Below are 20,114 nucleotides of genomic sequence, written 5' to 3'. Positions count from 1 at the left end.
ACGAGGGACTCACTGTGTTCAGAAGCTGCATTTGAAAGACAACATGCATGCCATGTTAGAATCTCTATGACCCTACACTTTCCACAGTGAGCATGCTCATGGGACCTCTGTGAGGCGTTTTAAAGTTAAGGTGGGTTAGTGTCACAGGCTCACACTTCCATAAGCCGGTACCTTCATCTCTTTCAATCCCTGCATGTATTTGCCTTCTACATCCTGAATCTGGTCTTTTAACTCATTCAGTTCCTGAAGGAAATGCACAAAAGGCAAATGACGTCAAGGGAGAGAACTGGCAGAGCACACGTACACACTCACTCACACGTACACACACTGACACACACACACTCATTCACACACACACTTATTCACACACACACACACACACACACACACACACCCCTATGGATTTCTCTTTTTTTAAATATTTATTTATTTATTTATTTATTTATTTATTTATTTATCGATCGCTGTCTTCAGACACACTAGAAAGAAGCATCAGATCTTATTACAGATGCTTGCAAGCCACCATGTGGTTGCTGGGATTTGAACTCAGGACCTCTAGAAGAGCAGTGAGTGCTCTTAACCGCTGAGCCATCTCTCCAGCCCAACCCCTATGGCTTTCTTATGTCTGGGCCCATCACAGTAGGAAGCAGGAGTCCTTCTGTATTTTATTAGGTGTTAGAGAAAAGTGAAAATGAGTTTCAGTGTTATAAATATTAAAATTTCTGTAGTTCACATGATTTTATACACTGTTATAAAATTTAGGCGTATCTTGTATTGCTTTACAAAACTTTTTAAAATGGGCAAGATGTCGGGGCTGGAGAAATGGATCACTGGTTAAGAGGGCTTCTTGCTCTTGCAGAGGACCTGGGTTCGATTACCAGCATTCACATCACAATCATTCGCAGGTACAGTTCTCAGAGAGCTGATACCCTCTTCTAGTTTTCGTGGGAACCCGGTGTGCGTATGGTACACAGGCAGACATGACAGACAGCAAACCCCATACACATAAAATAATAAGTAAATCTTAAAAACAACAACAACAAAGACAGGCAAGTGGGGCAGAGCGTGGCTAGGTGGCTCAGTGGTTCAGAGTGCCTGCTGCTCTTCCTGAGGACCACAGTTTAGTTCCTAGCCCTCAGATCAGGTGGCTCTATCACACTTGTGACTCCAGCTTCAAGGGATCTTTTTAACCCCCTTATCGCTTTGGCAGGCATCTTGCACATACGTGGCACAAACACACACACACAAAATAATAATAATAATGATAATAGTAATAATAATAAAAAACCTTAAATAACAACTAGCCAAAAGAACTCTGACAGTGATTTAGCTCCCTGTCGTCCTACACCACAGAAACAGTGCTCTGCTGGGGCACGGAGACCAGCGCATCCCAGTTACAGAGCCCCTGCTATCCACCTTGATTCTCTCTATGTGCCCAACAGCAGAGTGTAAATAAATAGGATTGTAATGATCCCCCTTCCTTCCAGGCGGTTGAGAAAACAAGTGTCGGTAGCTGAGGATGTTCGGGTCTGGTACAAGGCATTTTAGGGGAGCAGACCAAAAACAAAACAAAACAAAACAAAAAAACCTACAAAAGACAAACCCCAAACACACAAACAAACAAACCTATCCTCATACTCATAAACAACACAGCAGCTGCAACTTTAGGTCTAACACCAGCAGCTGCTCCAGACCCTTCTGTTGTTCTCCTGACAAATGTCACCTGGCTGCTTAGTCACCGCCAGTGAAGCTGGGTCCCTGTGAGCGGGACCTGAGTATGAGGAAGTGGTCCCACAAAATTAGCCAAATCCAGCCTTCTCACACCCTCTGTTTGACTTGACTCTGTTCTCTGAGGGACACAACATTCTGGTTACCTACTCTCAATCCTTCCCTGTCTGGGACACAGTTACACCAGTTATCCAACAGTACACGCAGTCCTAATAATTAGCAAACAGTGCTGGGCCGTGTGTCTTTCCAGTACACAGAGGAGGTCATCAAACACATGGCACCATCCGTGGTGTCAAAGGTTTAACCGAGAATAATGTCCATGTCACACTAAGAGAAAAGCCATCATATAAATACAGTGATGAAGTCTACCAAAGGCATGCTACAGACAGATGGGAGGGCACACACTCCAGGCAGGGGAAAAAAATGCTTAGAGGCTAGGCACTCTCGGTGGCCCTGGAAGAATGATGTGGGGATAGGTGACCAGAATGCTCCAGTGTCTAATGAAAAGTAAATATCCGCATGTTAGCACGTGGTGGAAGATGGCATAGCCTCCAGAGGAAACAGTACAATGGCCAGAGGAGGACTCACGCTCCTCCCTACTTGTGTACAGCCAGGCAAAGCCTCCCACAGGAGCGCTGCCTGAGCGCCGTCCTGTGTTAGGAGGACGCTACACTTTAAGGCAGGCAGAGGAGATGGAACTGATCTCCAGCCTCACAAATGAAGACGCTGCGAACCAAAGACTAATTTTCCAAGGGGTTCTATCAAGTCACAAGAGAGCCCAGTGTCTTACCTTGATTTCCCTGATGGACGCCTCCGTGTCCATGGAGATGGAGGTATCTCCACTCCCTCTCCGGGAGGAAGTCCCGCCCAGAGATGCCAGCGTGGCTGCAGACAGGCTGGGCATGTTACGGGAGCCCTGGAATGGGTGAAGACCACATGTGACTAGGTAAAACCACATTTCAGAACCTTTTCTTTCAATTTTAGCTTCCACAGGTGATCATGTCTGTGTATGAGCATGTGTGTGGGTTGTGTGTAAAGTGTGTGCATGTTTAAAGAACAGTATAGAGGCCAAAGGAGGCTGTCAGTGACCTTCAATTACTTTCCACCGAAGTCCCTTGAGATGAGGTCTCTCACTGAGCCTGGAACCCACCATTTTGTCCATTTTGTCTAGACTGGATGGCCAGTTGCAGTACTGGGGTTATAGGTACTTGTGAAGACACCCAGTTTTTTACAGGTGTGCTGGGGATTTGAACTCAGGCCGTCATTTTTGTGAGGCAAGCACTCTTACTCACTGAGCCATCTCTTCGGCCCCAGAGCACCTTTTCTTTAACTCAGCTTCTCTACCGGACCATCTCCTGTAGGCTTCTGGCTGGTGACAGACAGGTTCATTCAGAGATGCCTCACGGGTGTCTCGTCAGCCATGAGCTCATCGCTGTCCCTCATATTTCAGCTTTGGGGATATGATGTCATGTTGTATAGCTCACTTAGTAGCCTCAGTCATTCACTTACTTTATGGGTTCCTGTCAGCCTCACCCAGGACCATCTAGTTTAATAACTAACCTAAGGCAGAGGCTTACAGAAATCCTTACCTTCTCAGCGAAGTCTTTGTCTGGTCTTTCTTCTACCTGTGGGGATAATAGACAGCTGTCAGATATTAGAAAGCACTGAATTATGACCCCTATGATCATTTCAAAGATTCCCCATTGATCTGGAGTATGATGCTAAAAAAACAAAACAACATCAACAACAAAAAGCCAACCGCACAATTTAAAAACTAAAAAGAGAAACTCTTACTACGCTCTGGCTTTCCCCATCTTTCCTGTATGGATGTCTCTCTGAGGCCCTTCCTTCCCTCAGATAGAAGCCTCAGTGGGACTCAGAGCAGCCTATGAGGCTGAAAGCAGTGTGCATTTGGTGCTGAGCCCAGAGGGACACACCTGGGGTTAGGGCGTCTTGGGGCGGAGGCTGAGGCTGAGGCTGATTTAAGGACCATTCCTTCCTTTGCTCAGCATTTACTATGAGATCAAGTTCCATTCCCGGCCCTCTGGGAACTCAGTCACACAGGTGTGATGCCTTAACACCATCAGTCACATGCTTTCCTCTCAGTGCCAAGTTCAGAAGTTCTTAACTTTGACACCAAGAGTTTTCACCAAAATAGGAGCGGCGTTGCATCTCAGAGTCACAGATCTGAGTGGCCTGGGACTCTGGATGCCTGTGCAGGTTTATAGTGGGTGGCTCTGAAGTCACCACTATGCTGAGGTCACGGCTCACAGACAGTGTGAGTAGCAAGAGAAAATGGTCACTAGGCACAAGACTAGTGGGCACCTCCAATGCCATTTCTTTTCTATGCGTGCCCCAAGCCTAACTGGCACATGGCGAGAACTCAGAGGCCCTGCTGCACAGAGCAGCCGACCCACAGCCAGCCGCTGCTCACGTGTGGGATTATCACTATATGCTGTACCTTTTTCAGATGTGGAGTTCACACTGTACACTCTGGGGGATGCAAAGGTGGCCCTTAGGTCATTTGGTCTGCAGAATGAATATTAATGAGCCCAAAGTAAAAGAGAGCACTTCACCTAGAGACAGAACATATAGGTCCGGCTTTACGGTATTGAGGATGGAACTCAATGCCTGGTGCATGCCAAGCAACTGCTGTACCCCCAAGCCTCACCAGCCTTGAAAAGCCAGATCAGCAGACTCAGGTTTATACCTAGAAGCCTGATAGCTTCTTACTCCTCAGTTTAAATACTGTTGTTTCTCCTGTTCATCAGTAATAAATACAGCATAGAAAAAAAAAATGAAGCCCAGATAATCACATGGCCAGTTCCAAAGATCTATACCCTCAAATGAAGGGGCTTTCACTAGTAACTGGTACATACATTGCTTTTTAAATTCACAAAATATCTATGAAAAAAGAAAAATCCAAAGCATAGCTTGGCCAGTTGTGGTGATGAGCACCTTTAATTCCAGTACACAGGAGGCAGAGGCAAGTGGATTTCTATGAGTTTGAAGCCAGCCTGGTCTACAGAGTAAGTTCCAGCCCATCCTGAGTTACATGGCCTCAAAAAAGCCAATTAAAAAAATACAGGTTCCACTTTGTGTAGTTCAAAAGCCTTTGCTCTAAAATATATAGCTAACGCAGAACACGAAAAAATGTGAAGGGGAAATGGAGACCATGCAGAGAAAAATTTAAAAACTGTGTTCCCGCTCTCAATATAGATACATAAAACGCACCCTTCAGCATACGCAGCATTCAGTTTTGTTTTCAAATTGACAAGGTATATCTGTTTGTCAACAACCTTTTTGAAACAGCCACAGGGCCCCCACAGATCTGCTGTTCCCACTGGCTCCACTAGATGGCAGGCTGGCCTGGTCTGTCTATGGTCAGATCGTCCTCAGGACAGGCCCAGAAAGATGTAGACAGCTGTACCCTTTTCATAAAGCCGCAGACACAAAGGGACAGATAAGTAACCCAGCCGGTATGCTTCACTCTGATCCAGAGAATGTCACTGCCCCTCTGAAAATAATAGACGGTACACACTCATGGCTGCTCTGTGACTGGTGTGAAGGTTGCCATGGAGACAAGGTTGCCATGGAGACAAGGCCACCAGAGGTGGCCACTGAACCCAAGGGCTGCTGTTGGACAAGAAAGGCACATGGGACAAGCCACAGAAATCTTATGACCCACTGAGTTTTTTTTTTTTTTTTTTAATCACCATTTACCAGTTCTCCACAGTTGAGATGAATGTCACACTAATAGGATTCTAAATGACATAGTCTTTTATGATTACCACCGAGTGTGCTCAAAGACATCTGTAAAATCTACAGGCGTCAGGTCTCGTGGCACATGCCTGTAATTCTAACGTTTGAGAGGCTGAGGAAGGAGGACTTGAATCTGAGGCCATGCTGGGCCACAGAGCAAGTTGTCTCAATTTTCTTCCTCTAATTTTCCTTTTCCTCCTTCTGAGAAACTTCAGCGGAAGCAAAGACAACTCCTCCTTCCTTTCCAAAACCAAGTCCCCCAGGGGAGGACGTTAAACACAGAAGTCCGGTGGGTTTCTTATGAAGATCACATGATGAAATTTTAAACTTGCATGTCACCATCTGCTGGACCATTCGAAGATAGAGAGACTCAAGCAAGGATGGGTACAAGAGAACCTAGCCTCACGGTCCTTCCTAACTCCTAGGCAGGCCACAGCAAGACCCAGGAGAGCAAACAAGCTCCCTGAGGCAGTGCCATTGCCCTCTCCAAACAAGGGACACAGCAAACACTTCTCAGGAAACATCCATTTTTAGGACTGCTTTCCTTCAAATGCTGGTGACAGTTGGACTTACATTTTGGGTGGGATATTTAATTTTATTGTCTATTATTTGTTCAGGGTATTGTGCCATGACACATGTGGGGGAGGGGTCAGAGGGCAACTTGTGGGGCTTGGTCTTCTATGTGTGTCTTTGGGTTCAGACTCAGATCCTCAGGCTTGGCAGCAAATACCTTTACCCATTAAGCTATCACACTGCCCCTAATTTTATTTTTGAGACAGAGTTTATGTAATTGAGAGTAGTTTGAGATTCATTACATTGCCCAAGATAACCTTGAAATCGGGCTCCGCCTTTCTCAACCGATCTAGTATTGGGATTACTTGTCATAAGCCACCATACTTGGTGGATCATCAGTTTTAAATCCAATCTCGTACCCATAGGTGCAGGCTTGCTCTCCACCTGGACCCTGCCTTACCTCTTCATGCAAGAATCATAGGGTCTTTGTTTTCAGATTCAAATGGGCAGACAGCTAGCTCAGCTCTTTTCTGAGTACACAAGACAGCTGGAGTCCTGGCTCCACCGAAGACATTCCTGAAAGATGTTTCAGCACTGTGGAAGCTCTCTTGGATTCCAGTGGGCTGTAAGGCTTAGATGAGAGGGATGCCCTAGGTGTCACCTGGCTCTGCTTGGCTGTGGTTCAAGCCCAGATCCACCAACTCCAGCTTCCACACACCTGTACTCATGGCTGATGCAGGTGCAACTGATGTTTGTTTATGTTATTTATTTGGTGAACATCTTCTGGCCCAGTCTGTGTATCTCATGAAGGGCAAAGGCAGGTTTGCATTGCCTAACACTGTAGACTCATGACCAGAATATTCTAGGTGTTCAATTAACATGAGAAAATATGGTATGTACATGCATGTGTGTGCCAGGAACTTGGGCGTAAGAACCATAGCTAGCTTTTTTTTTTTTTTTTAATAAAACCTAGGACTGTCTAGGGATGGTGCCGCCCACAGTGGGCAGCACCTCCTACAGTAATTAAAAGAATTTCTTACGGACCAACTTGATAAAGACAACCACTCTGATAAGACTCCTGTTTCAGGGCTGGAGAGTTGGCTCAGCGGTTAAGAACACTGACTGTTCTTCCAGAGGTCCTGAGTTCAAATCCCAGCAACCACATAGTGGCTCACAGCCATCTGTAATGAGATCTGATGCCCTCTTCTGGTGTGTCTGAGGACAGCTACAGTGTACTTATATATAATAAATAAATAAATCTTAAAAAAAAAGAGAGAGAGAATTAAAAAAAAAGACCCCTGTTTCAGGTGGTTCTAGGCTGTGCTGACAGTTAACATGAATTAGGATGGAAAGGCTGACTGGAGGTGGGGGCAGCCAGCTGTAGAGGGGTGGGAGTGGAGGAGGGAAGTGGTGCCAGAATGAGGAGGGAAGTGGTCACCTGCCACTTACATTCAAGCTGATACACCTGCTCTCCTAAGAATTGTATCATTAGGAGTCCCACACTTTTAGTCTTGGCCTTCACAGTAGCCTATTAACATGGAGGTCTATTAATGTTTTTAAAGGAGGAGGAACAATCACTTCCTTTGTTCTGATGACTTTTGCTCTTCACTTGCACCTCCCTGCCCCCAGTGTGTAGCAGACTTCCTGTCTGACAGATGTCGATGCAAAGCCTTGAGGGCTGCAGCTGACTTCTTAGGTTCTTCTCAAGGACATCCCTGTCCACGCTCCCGGTAATGACCCCTAATGAAGTACTAAGCCAGGAGTATTTCCCAAGAACCAATATGAACACCAACAACTATGTCCTATTACGGCCGGGGCAGCTCGAAACAAAAGCATATGCCTTTCAGGGGCTGTTCCTTTCTGCCTCATCTAAAGGAGTTTATGTCTGCCAGGAGTGGGAGCTGTGACATGTTAACTCCATTTTTTAACTTCTGTGTAACTGTACATCCTGCTGCGTGGGTCTCTTGTAGAGGCCAGGACGGGAAGGTCACTATAGCCTCGTTTGTCCCAAGGGCAGAGGGTGACAAACCCAGCGTCCTGGTGCCTAAAGAGGCATAAAGAAAGAACGGAACCAGCCCTCTCTCCTGTTGTTTCCAAGACTCAGGTCCAGCATTAACATTATGCTTTTCTGTGTCCCGGGGCTATCACTGCACTGGGAAGGTGGGTGTGCGATTTGGACCAGCAGTTAAAAAAGTGTCAATGAGCGTGCCCAGCCTTGCGGGTGGGAAGAATCCCAGAAGCTCCAGTTCAGACTTGTGGGTCTTCCTGCCTCAGTGGGTCAGGACCAGGCCTGGGAGAGGACCTGGCAAAAGCTAGTGACCCCCCACTGACTGAAGAATTTCTTGGAGACTATTCTGCATTTGTAGAGGGGTCACTGCACCCGAGAACCACACTCAGGAGGTTGCCTCGTCAGTGTGGAGGTAGCTGGATGATGTGAGGTGCCAGGTTCGGTTTGGGAGGCCGGCCAGTTTTCCACACATCTTTGTTCCGACCTTTGCTCACTAAACAACAACAGAAATAATGATCGATGGATCTTTAGGGCAACAAACAAATGAGTGGGAGACTGAAGGGGAAAAATGTCACTGATTATCTCTGTAATGGACTTAGCAGCTATCACTGGAGGGAATACAGAGCTGGATTGGTTCCTGCATCCCAGAACGCAGAGGAGCTGGACTGATGCATTTCTCACAGTAGCACAGAGGGGAAGTGTGACCACAGCCCCTGTGACCACACCCCCAGTTTCCCATGACACAGAGAGAACACTTCTCTTGCCTCACAGGCTGCAGAGACCAAGGCATACAACACACCTCTCAGTGAGGAAATAACAACCAAACTTGATTCATGTGTGTACATTTCCCACAGATCTAGAAAGTACACACACAGCCAAAGAATCCACATCCAACTCCAGTCTTTCCAATCACAGAAACCATGAATGTTGCCACACCATTACTTCATCTTGACACTTAAATAAATCCAAGGGCCACACCTAGTGATGACAAATCAGCCACCGAAGACAGCCATTGCTGGGGCAGTGGGGTGGGGCAGAATGGAGGGGCGGTTAGGAATCTTTGAAAGTAAAACTCCAGACTTCTTTTAGTTACAAACACTCCACTTATTCCGCAAGTGTACACTCGACTATTATGCACAAGGAAGAGGGTTCTACACTAAATTATCATGGGGTAAAACTTTGTTTTGAGTCATATGAAGGCTCCTCTGGGATTAGTTTGTATATGTTAGACTACCACGGAGCCTGAGGTGCTCAAGATAGCCATTCTAATGTAAATGATGGACACAGAATGGAAGAGGGAAGGGGCACCCGGCTATTGAACTCAGTGGGGAGGCTCATAGCTGCCAGAGATCCCTGTGGCTCCTTCTCCAGGGCAAGCTGCATCTAGCAGGAATCCTCATAGCTTTAAAAGTCTGCATCAAATTCAAAAAACAAATCCAATGAGCTCACCTGTGCACGTGGTGTGTCTTGGCTCCTCTGCATTCTGGGATGCAGGAACCAATCCTGGGCAGTATAGAGTTCAGGAAGTGAGTTCCAAACTATGTGTATTTATGTCTGAGCTGACCAAAAGAGACTGGCCTGGACCGTCTGCACTTTCCAAATGTGGGCCTCTCTCTCCCTCCACACCGATGCTACAGCCTGGGTGTGCCTCCCTACCACAGCCAAAACTGGTCAGGTGTGGTGTGATACACCTGTAACCCCAGCACTTAGTAGCTAGAAGCAGAGCAATTAGGAATTCAAAGATACCTACAGCTATATAGTAGGTTCAAGGCCATCTGGGGCAACAAGGAAAAACAAAGAAACAAACAGGACTGGGGAAGTGGCTCGGTTGGTAAAGTATTTGCTATGAAGCAAGACGAGGACTTGAGTTTAATCTCTAGCACCACATTTTAAAAAGAAGGAAGAGGAGGAAGGAGGAGGAAGAAGGGGGAGGAAGAAGGGGAGGAGAAAGAGGAGGAAGAGGAGGGGGAAGAAGAGGAAGCAGCTGCAATAGCAGCAGCAGCTGGCTTTGTGGTATACAGCTGTAATCCTAGCCTTGAGGCAGGAGTATTCTGGGTACTTGCTGACTAGCCAGAAAATCAGCAAGAACCAGGCTTGGTGAAAGTCTCTGTCCCCAAATATTTATGCAAACAACAATAGAGGAAGATAACAGATATCTCCCCATACATCCCGCAACCATACACAAAATAATTCCTTGGTTAGATAATGATAAAGTAGCCTCGAAGAAAGCCATTGATCAGGTGACAAACTGTGTAGGACCCACTCTTTGACCTTGGCTCCTTCGGCCATGTGGAGAGCCACAGACGGGAGAGCAGGGTCCCAGTGACACCTCCTAAGCAGTTTTTGAGCAAATGGAACAACAGGTAACCTAAGCCATAATGAGAACGGCAAGGCATTTGCAGGCTCGTACTTTGTTTTAAAACTTGTCAGGGTCTGGTAACCTCAATACTTTAAAGGCAACGTGAAGAGTCAAGCCTTCGAAAATTTAAATTGTAAAAGAAAAGCACATGTACACATGTAACAATGCCCAGAAAGGACTTTTCCTCTCAAGCCTCATTTCTCAGCATCACTTACTTCCCTCCTGTTAAGGTGCTTGAGAAATTGAGCCGTGCATCCCTGATACCCTCCCAAGTGCATCTTCTAAACTCAATACCATTTTCCAATCTCAGAACTGAAATAAAACGAGAGGCGTCTAGCTTTATCTTTAGCTGGTTTTCAGAGACAGTGGTCATTTCTAAGGGACAGAAGGGTAAGGGGTGGGGGCAAGGGGAAAAGGAAAGGGAAGCTGAGGGGAGGAAGGAAGGAAGGAAGGAAGGAAGGAAGGAAGGAAGGAAGGAAGGAAGGAAGGAGCAGGATAGCAGGGTAGGAAGCACACTTACCACAGGACTGGCCCTCGCAGAGCTGGCCCTAGAAGAGGCCCGGGAGCTGGAGTTGAGGTGGCCGCCATACTCTGAGGGCTGTCACGAAGCCACCACAGGATGCACAGACAGAAACAAAGGAACAGGGTCAGCAAAGAGGCAAAGAGAACAAAAAGCCACCAAGATCAGCGTAGGGGTTAGCCACACACACAGCAGAGAGGAAAGAGAGGTTAGGGTTAGGGAGCAAACCAGGCTCAGAAAAAGAGCCCACGTCTGCCATGAGCTTAGGTAAACTTCTACCAAGGATAAGAAACAACCACATTTTCCACAGGGTACAGATTCAGGGAGACACCAGGCATCATCCAGCTTGGGTCTGGACCACATCTTATGTGTTCACCAAAACTGCCTGTTAGATGTGAAGTGGCGGTGTTTGAGACTCCTGAGCTGCCTGCATCCCCTCTCAGAAATGAGCGAGGACGGGGCTGGCAGGGACACTTTGCTTCTTTGTCACCTTTCCCGGTAGAATCTGGAAGACCTGTTTTCTGGAACCTGGGACAGACACCAGACTGACCTCTGGGCTGGAAAGCCAGCAAGCATCACCTTCGCTGCAAACTGTAAGGGTTCTGGTGGATTATCAAAGGTTCTTAGGATCCTATTTCAAATACCAGCTCTCAGTCTGTCTGTCTGCCTACCAGAGAGCCAGCCCCAGTGGGCAGAGCACGCGTCTAGTTGGTTTCCGGTGACTCTCCATTGAGCAGACAAAGCCTGGCGCACTCAAGACACATTTGCTGAGTGAATGGACAAATGGCTCTGGCTCCTCACTGGCCATGGTAGGAGGGACTATGCCTCATGTTGCTTCCTGTCAGCCCAAGGCTCCTGGGCGACAGTCCTTCTCAGACTAGCTGACCTCACTTGACCCTCCTGAAAGTTAGCAGCTAGACCATGTTTGCAGGCCCCACATGTCTTCTTCATGCCCAGCAAGGTGAGGTCTGCGGAGGGATTCGAACCACATTTCTCCACTGGAGAAAGACAAGGTGTGGGACATACAGAGACATGGGGACTATGTTCCCGCTTAGGGATCCTTAGTCAGAGCAGCTCTCTGACTAGCTGGCCTGATGTGACCCTTTGGAAGAGAAGAATTCATGTTGCCAGGCGTCGGGTGTCACCTATGTCTAGGAGTCAGGATGGCCAACGGGGAGCTAATGTGAGCCAGAGAGCTCTGAGTTTGAATCACACCTGCACCTCACTGACCATGTGAAGACTGTTAGGACAGGCCCACACAGGTGAGCCCACCATGGACAGAACACGCACGCAGGGCCTGTTTCCACTTCCTGTTAGAAAGTCCTCCTGGATTCCTGCTCAGATGGCTGAGAACTCCTCCCAGAGTGTCAAGATGAGGTTACTACACATGCAACCACTAGCTGTCTCAAGGGTGTGAGGGGACAGTGGCAAGTCCTGCAAAGCAGGATCAGCACCATCACACGACCCCGAGGGTCTGTACAACCCCTGCCCCCTTCCTTTCCTCAGAAACTCACTACTTGTTCTGTTACTCGGGAGTCTCCGGGACTGAAGGAGACGAAACCCAACTAAGGCGAGTCTCCCTCTGACCTCAGCACAAACTGACAGTCAGGAGAACACGAAGAGTGAACAAGCAAAAAAAAATTCCTGATTCCATTATCCATGACATTTATCAGGAAGGAAAACACAGACAGTGTTTCCTCCTGTGACATCAGTCACACAGCAAACACCCTTGGGTCATGCAGCACACAGTGAGGCATGATGGGAAACACGAAAAGCGCCTTACTGCTCTCGAACTACAGGCGCTTCCCCTCCGAGCCCCATAGAGGCTGCTCTCCTCCAGCACTGACGCCTATGATAAGAAGAGACCGTCAGAACAGGGCATTCTCTCAGAGGACCACACAGAAAACAGGGGAAGGTAAGGTTAGCAGGTATGACACGTGACAGGGAAAACACTATGTGGGTTCCACACTACCCTCTTCAGCTCTTCAGAAAGCCTCGGAGAACAAGAAGGTATGGAAATCAAAAAAAGAGAAGCCTAAGTTGCCATTGGCATGCAGTTTAATCTCCAAGACAGCATTAGAAACTGTCATTGTGAGAAACGTTTCACACGAGAATGGCCAATCGGGATTGAAGGCGAGTAACTGAAAGATCCTGAAGTTCCTCAAAGTATCCTCATGCACCTTGTCTATACAATTACTCTTGTGGGGAGTGGCTTGGGAACAAAAAAATTACAGTAATTATCGTTTTTGATGTTGGATATTTTATATCTCGTCAGGATTGCTACACAGAAAACAGTAGTTGGTTACCTTGGAAATGGTACGCAATTAATCATTGAGAAAGAAGATTACAAGATCCCAGGCACTGGTGTCAAACTCTCTGTCCCATTTAAAAACACTTTAATTTTCCTTATTCTTCTTCAGAGAATACTGGCTAGCTTAGTCATATACACATACCTAACCCCTCCTAAGTGTGCACTGTGGTGGAAATTCACAGCTATCAATACCGTGACTTTGAAAAGCCCAGCTTTCTGCAGAATGTAAGAACCTACATTTACAACTGGAAATTTCCAAAGTACTATGGCAAAGTGGATTAGAATCTGTTACAGCTGTCAACACATTCAGGAGCCATCTGTCTTTCGTCCACTAGGTAAATGTTGTCATTGTTTCCTTCCTAAGAACCTTCAACAAGTCTTCCGAGAGGAGATGAAACAGGGTGACAGCTATTCTCAGCAGTCGGGTGCTGGAAAGCTCAGATCTGACTGATGAAGACCACCAAGGGTGGGTGAGCTGTGGGTAAGGAGCTGCTTCCCCTGCAGGACAGGAAATGGGGCACTGGATGGCAGAGCATGTGCAATGGGCAGAAGGAAGCATGCACGGGAGGGGTGGGGAGCACAAGTGGCAGGGGTGGGGAGCACACACACCCAGTAACTCCCCGCAGGCCGGGCAGCATTGCACAGAATGAAGGGCTGCAAGAAGAAAGCAAACCACTGGGCTTTAGACCTTGGGAAAACACCAACGGACAATAGCAGTAAGACCTGGAGGTCTGGTAACTAAGTAACTATGGTAGGGTGGTTAGAAGAAAAAGCCAAAGTTAAGATATTGTGTTTTCAGGGGGTCAAACAGATGGAAACCCAAAATTTATGGGAAAGAGAAATGCTACAATTTCTAACTTTAGAATCACAAACTTCCCCAGCATCTCTGGAATGAGTTTTTGTTATTGTTGTTGTTGTCCTTGTTTTTGTTTGTTTTTTTTTCCAGATGATGTTGGAAGAAGACCTAAGGTAAAGCCAACAGGTGTAAATAGTCACTGGGCCAGGCTAACTGCTGCCCAGGTACCTCATAGCTCAGCCTCATATCTAGGGCTCAGCATTCCTGGGTTCAACTAACCAAGGATCAAAAATATCTAAAAGCAAAACAAAAGAAACAAAAAAATAATCTGTACTGATGGGGCAGATTCTGCCTGCATCAGCCTCTAACAATTCCACACCATTCACATATCATGAGTAAGCGAGAGATGATTTCAAGCTCACAGGAAGGTGTGCTTATAATATGTAAGCGACACACCACTTTATCGGAGGGGCATGAGTACCTTTGGATTCAGATATTAGAGGAGGCAGAAGGACACTGAACTAGCCCCTCAGACAGAGGGAGAAAAAAATTCAGAAAGAATGTATCAGGAAGGTTTTGGCTGCCTGACTAGTGGTGACGCTCACCCTTACTCCCAGCACTCAGGAGGATCTGAATGCAAAGCCAGCCTGGTGCACAGAGCAAGTTCTAGGATAGCCAGGGTTACAGAGAAACACTGTCTCAAAAAAAGAAAGGGCATGACTGTTTCTATCAGATCACAGTCCCAGTCAAGACACAAAGGACAGGTGAGGCTGCTAGCTGCTCACGGATGAACATCCACCCAGAATACAGAGTAACACAGAGCTACAAGGGTGATGCTGGGATGCTGAGGCAGCTCTCTGAGGTACAGCATCCAGCTACAGAGATGAGTTAAGACTTATGTCCAGACCCGAGGCACTGGGCACAGGCGAGAGCAGGGAAGGGTGCAGGGCCAAATAACAGACCTCCTAGCAGCTGAGTCTGCCTGCAAAGGAGAGAACAGTTCAACCTCCCAAAATGTGTGGGCACTGGGATTTCTAACATGGACCCCTTGTGCTGCAACAGAACTCAAAAGCCCAAGGCAACAAAGACCCATTTTGGACCTGAACCCTAGCCTTGCAAAAACAGGAAGGGGGCAGAGTCAAAGAAATGCCCAGTTCTGCCCAAGATGCAGGAGGTGGAGTGCATAGAGATCTGGCAGATTGTTTCCTGGACACGTTTACAAAAGAAAAAAAAAATTTTAAAGCAAATTGGAACCGCAAATGGGGAACAATTGCTGGAAACAGAGAAACCCAAGAGACCAATTCTCTGGGCTTGAGGGTTGTTTTTTGTTTTGTTTTTTTGAGTACACGTTTCACAGAATCCTCCTATTTTTCCATATTCGGTCCTAAATTACATTTTTAGGAGAGAGAGGAAAGTCCTAGCAAGCTAGCCAAGCCAATCCAAACAGCCCCAAGCCTGGTCTCGTGACTGCACACTGAAGAGTTTGAAGTGCCCTCTAAGTGCATCAGCCTCAAAGTGCTCTGCAGAGGAACAGACCCGGGTTCCATTCTGGGTAGACAGGGGTTTGGAAGCAAGGCCACTGCTGGGAAGACCAAGGTTGGAGCAAAAGAGTCCCTGCAATCAGAGAAAAAAAGTTGGGTCAGGTCAGGCGGATGGGGAGATGTGAAATCACTCCATGTCCCAGGAAGATTAGCTCTGGACACACCAGGTAAAACCGCCTTTGAGGATATCACAGCACAGGCACACACTTGCTGGGCAGGGGGGAGGGAGCAACGGTTAGAGGAACCAGAATGATGACATCAGATAAACTTAGAACGTGAAGTCAGTGTGTGAGTGAATGACGGACAGACACACAGACGCAAGCGCACGCTCCTGAGCGAGATAAGGTGAAGGTTAATTTTAATCTATAACAAGACCATAATGGTTTTCATGTTTGTAGTCTGAGTTCTGATATTTAAGATTTAGTGGGGAAACTCCTAACCAGAAAGGTATAGGGACCTCAGCTTCTGCTTAATAACAGCTGTTTCACCAGGGATAGCCTCCTGTCTCACCTTCTTGGTTAGGCATTACACAATGAGAGTGAACCAGGCATGCGCCCTGACAAACTAGGTATCAGGATCCTGGGACCCAGTCTGGAGATTTTTTCTTTTTTTAATGTCTGAACAGTCAGTTCTAAATCTGACATAATTCTTAGGATACAGATTCTTAGGATACAGATTCTTTCTGCTCCATGAGTTGAGTTGGACCCAGGCTCTTTTTTACCTGGGAATAACCTTTAATTCCCTAGGAATTTTTTTTTTTTTTTTTTTTTTTTTTTTTGGTTTGGTTTCCCTTTATTTCTTAACTTAAAAAAGATTTACTTATTTTTATTTTATGCATTCGGGTATTTTGTGCACTATGTATAAGTCTGGTGCATATGAAGGCCAGGAGAGGGTGCTGGATTCTCTGGAACAGGAGTTGTAGATGGTAGAGAGCTGCCATGTGGATGCTGGGACTGGAACCCTGGTCCTCTGTAAGATCAGCCAGTGCTCTTATCCACTGAGCTGTCCTCCAGCCTCTCCTCTTTATTAAGGCTTCTATGAAGTCTGGTGACCCATTTTTACCGGGCTAGCGGGACCTGGCCAGTGATGGCCTGTATTCCAGGAAGACTCAGGAGGAGTTCCCATCCTGATGGCTTATCTTAGGCCTACAGTTCTCCACCTACCTAAACTGGTTCCCTGGTTTGGTGAGTAGATGAATCTTAACTGGGACATGTCAGCCCTAGCTGGTAGGAGTCATCAGTAAATAGAAATCACCTGTCCAGCTCAACGCCTATCAGTGGATGCAGACAGCTAGACTGGACTGGATTTCCACGCCAAGGTCAGACCAACCCTGACAAAGTGCACAATGCCTAGAGAGTATCATTTTCAGAAAGGAGGTAAGAAGGTCCAGGCTATTTTAAGTGGTTTTGCTTCGGAACAGTCCTAACTGGAAAACAATAAACACGGGAATTGGTTCACTCACGGAGAATGTGGCAGTTGACATTAAATACAGGACAGTGGGGTAAGTCTGATGTTAATTACTCCTCAGAAGGTCAGTAGAACATCCATTCCAAGAGAAACTTGTGAACTAGGTTGTGGGGAGCAGAAACCCACATGCAAGGATGCATGCCACAGAATCTGCAGTTTCTGAAGAGAGCATGTGGAAGATTTAAATGGAAACTAACCAACTTCTCCTCCCTGGAGGACGACAGAGTGGAGACACGGCCGTCGCCGCCGCTGTAGCTGGAATTCTGAGCACCAAAGGAAAGAGTTTGTGAGTGATGAGTGTCTTCTTACCCTGCCCATTCACAAGGCAATCACAGGCACACCAGTATTAGGACCCAGGCTCGCATCTGCAGCATGAATGCTTAGCAAGTGAGTCTGGGTAGCCTTTCACAAGTCTGACCCAGTGAGGCTGAGTGGTCTATTATTAGCCAGTCGCTTACTGAATTTCATGTCAAACCCTTACAGACTCAACTCCTTGCATATCTCCTTAGGTAACTGAAATTGTTTCTACTGCAAAAAAAAAAAAAAATAAAAAAAAATAAAAGAAAGAAAGAAAGAAAGAAAAAGAAAAAGCCAACCTTTCTTCAGCCTAGCCCAGCACCTCGATGAAGAGAGATAAGGGAGGCTGAGAACCAGCTTCCAGGCCTTGGGGGGGGGGGGCAGGGAGCCTTGAGTTTACACTGTAAAGCATCAGGCCAAAGACACTGTGGGGGAAGGGCACAGGAGCCATGACATTACACACAAAGGATTAAGCAGAGAGAAGACAGACATTCCCAGGCTCTTAGCAGGCAAGCGTCTGCTGTGTTCACATCTGCCAAGCTCCTCCATCCCACACCCCCTCTTTTCTCCAGATTGTCCCACACATGCACACGTTTTAGATGAAGTAAGGCTTCAGTCATGTGACTCTCTAACTACTGGTTAAACCAATTTCACACCCAGTTTCAGCTCTGTGAGCAGTTTTATAATTGGGCTGTCTTGGATTTGACTTTTAGAAGTGTTGCCTAAACCTTGAGGCAAACTCGTACTGGACATAGGACACACAGCTTGATACCACCTCAAGCCACAGCTGGATTGACAAATTCACATCACATATAAAGAAATGTAGCATTGGAAGGAAGCTGGATCTAAGAACTACCAAATACCTTTAGTTATGGCAAACCAATGTGCTGGGGTTAAAGTCATAGCTAGTCAACAGGGAAGCACTGCAGCTGTGGTAGCCAGGTCTGCAGGCAGGCGACTTGCTCCGCACAGTTGGCAATACTATGGAAGGACTTTACTACGAAAGGACTAGCACAGGGCACAGGGAGTAGACTGCAGGCTTCTGTCTCTGAGGTACTTTAAAGGCTCAGGTGTCAGTGGGAAGGGTGACAGGACAGAAGGTTTGGACTAGGAGATCTCTGAAGTCCAGAACTAAAGAAGCTTAGAGGGTATGTAGAAGAAAAAAAGAGCCCAGGAAATCCCAAACAGGTTTTGAGAAGGCTCAAGCAACCTGTTTGACCAGTTTGAGAACTCTTGGCTTACTGCGTGGGGTGTGTGTGTGTGTGTGTGTGTGTGTGTGTGTGTGTGTGTGTGTGTGTGTATGTAATCTGAAGCCTAGAAATGGAATCGAAGTGACTAAATGCTATTTAAATATAATTAAAATAAATTAAATTTTACACAAGGAACTCATTTCCAGAGGAGAAAAATGACATTAAGAACAGGAAGGTATTAGGTCATTTAACTCAGATTAATTTGTTTGGATCACGAGGCTTAATTAAAATGTGCCCAATTTAGCCTTCTGAAAGGCACAACAATCCTTGACAGATCCCAGGCCTTCCCCAGTGCTCCTGGCCTCCCTTTGGCTCTGGTTTCTTAGCTAGGATGTCCTCCCTCCTCCTCCCACTCCTCCCTCCTCCCTTCCCACCCTCACCCATGAGCACTCAAAACATCAGAATTCTGACCTCTTCCCTTCTTTTTCCTCATCAGAAAAGCACAGGCTCTCATGCATGCATTTAAGATAAACATTAAACTCGCAAGCTTGAAATCTGGGAGACTGAAACCAGTGGTCTTCCATCCACGTGAGAGCTGAATCACCAACAGATATATGAGGGCGGTCAACAGTGGACAAGCTGATTCTGCATCCTGGGTATTTTTAGGAGTGCTTATCAGCGTCTCACTGTTAACATCAAGAATTCGGATCATGCTAAGAATGTTTGAACACTAACATTTGAGAATGTTAGAATGTGCTGGGGGGAGGGGGACAGGGGAACACAAAAAGAGCAAAGGAACTAAACTTAGCAATGTATTTTAGACACACAGAAGCAGCAACCCCTTGGAGCACGTGCTGTGCAGGCTCACTGTACTAACCCTGCCAGATCTTCTACTTAGGGACTGGGATCCACAATAGTCTCCGTCATAACCATTAGTCTGTTTCAACAAAAGAAAGAAGAGGTCACACATCAGGGTAAATAACATGGCAGATACAAACCAGAGAGCATTACTTCCCAGGAATACACCGAGCATTCGCTGCTGAGGAACAGAAGGGAATGAATGGGGCAGCTTCAGGGCAGCAGAACCACCCACCCCCCTAACTCCCAACATGTCTCCTACCCCACTACAATTCAGAAAATGCCCTGCAAGCATGGTGCCCATGCCATGTGGAGTGAGCCCCATTCTGATGTAAGCTACTTCTCTGGGCATTTTTCTTGTGTCTAATCTTGGTTAGTGCTGTGGAAACTAGATTTCAAGGAGGCTGAACAAAGCTGTGTCCCTAAGATTCATGTCCCTGTAATCCACAACTGGGTGCAGACGTCTCCCAAGGAAGGACTGAGCAGCAAACCTCATCCGCTCTTCCTGTTTTGTTTGTTCAGATGAGATTGAAGATATATTCAATGTTGTTATCATGTGTCCTTCAGGAAGAAGCCAAACCCAACCAAACTGTCCAAAAGGCTGGACATAGTAAGCGTTTGCCTGACCCCCTTCCCTTTCTACACCTAAGCCAGCAGTTCTCAACCTGTGGGTCCTGACCTTTGGGGGGGTCAAATGTGTGACTTGTTCATGGGTGTCATACATCAGATGTTTACATTGTGACCCATAACAGTGGTAAAATTAG

At 46.7% G+C, this 20,114-nt stretch overlaps 1 protein-coding gene across 18 annotated transcripts in view; it reads right to left on the bottom strand.

Annotated features, from left to right (window-relative positions):
* The window catches only part of LRRFIP1 (LRR binding FLII interacting protein 1), a 123,753-nt gene that overhangs the window by 22,406 nt on the left and 81,233 nt on the right, over positions 1-20,114 (bottom strand). For 5 of the 18 annotated variants that reach the window (XM_080933158.1, XM_080933168.1, XM_080933155.1 and 2 more), the window contains exons 8-16: positions 19,370-19,429; positions 17,203-17,268; positions 15,534-15,611; positions 13,811-13,855; positions 12,674-12,739; positions 10,891-10,968; positions 3,318-3,353; positions 2,519-2,644; positions 172-243 (exon numbers count right to left, since the gene is read on the bottom strand). In XM_080933158.1, coding sequence (XP_080789284.1) covers positions 172-243; positions 2,519-2,644; positions 3,318-3,353; positions 10,891-10,968; positions 12,674-12,739; positions 13,811-13,855; positions 15,534-15,611; positions 17,203-17,268; positions 19,370-19,429 — 627 coding nt within the window. The remainder of the gene's footprint in view (positions 1-171; positions 244-2,518; positions 2,645-3,317; positions 3,354-10,890; positions 10,969-12,673; positions 12,740-13,810; positions 13,856-15,533; positions 15,612-17,202; positions 17,269-19,369; positions 19,430-20,114) is intronic. The other 13 variants (XM_080933159.1, XM_080933166.1, XM_080933160.1 and 10 more) reach the window with 6 other exon arrangements.

This window comes from Micromys minutus (genome assembly GCF_963924665.1).
Source record: "Micromys minutus genome assembly, chromosome: 19".
Taxonomy (NCBI): Eukaryota; Metazoa; Chordata; class Mammalia; order Rodentia; family Muridae; genus Micromys; species Micromys minutus.
This window is presented reverse-complemented; position numbering and strand designations above follow the sequence as displayed.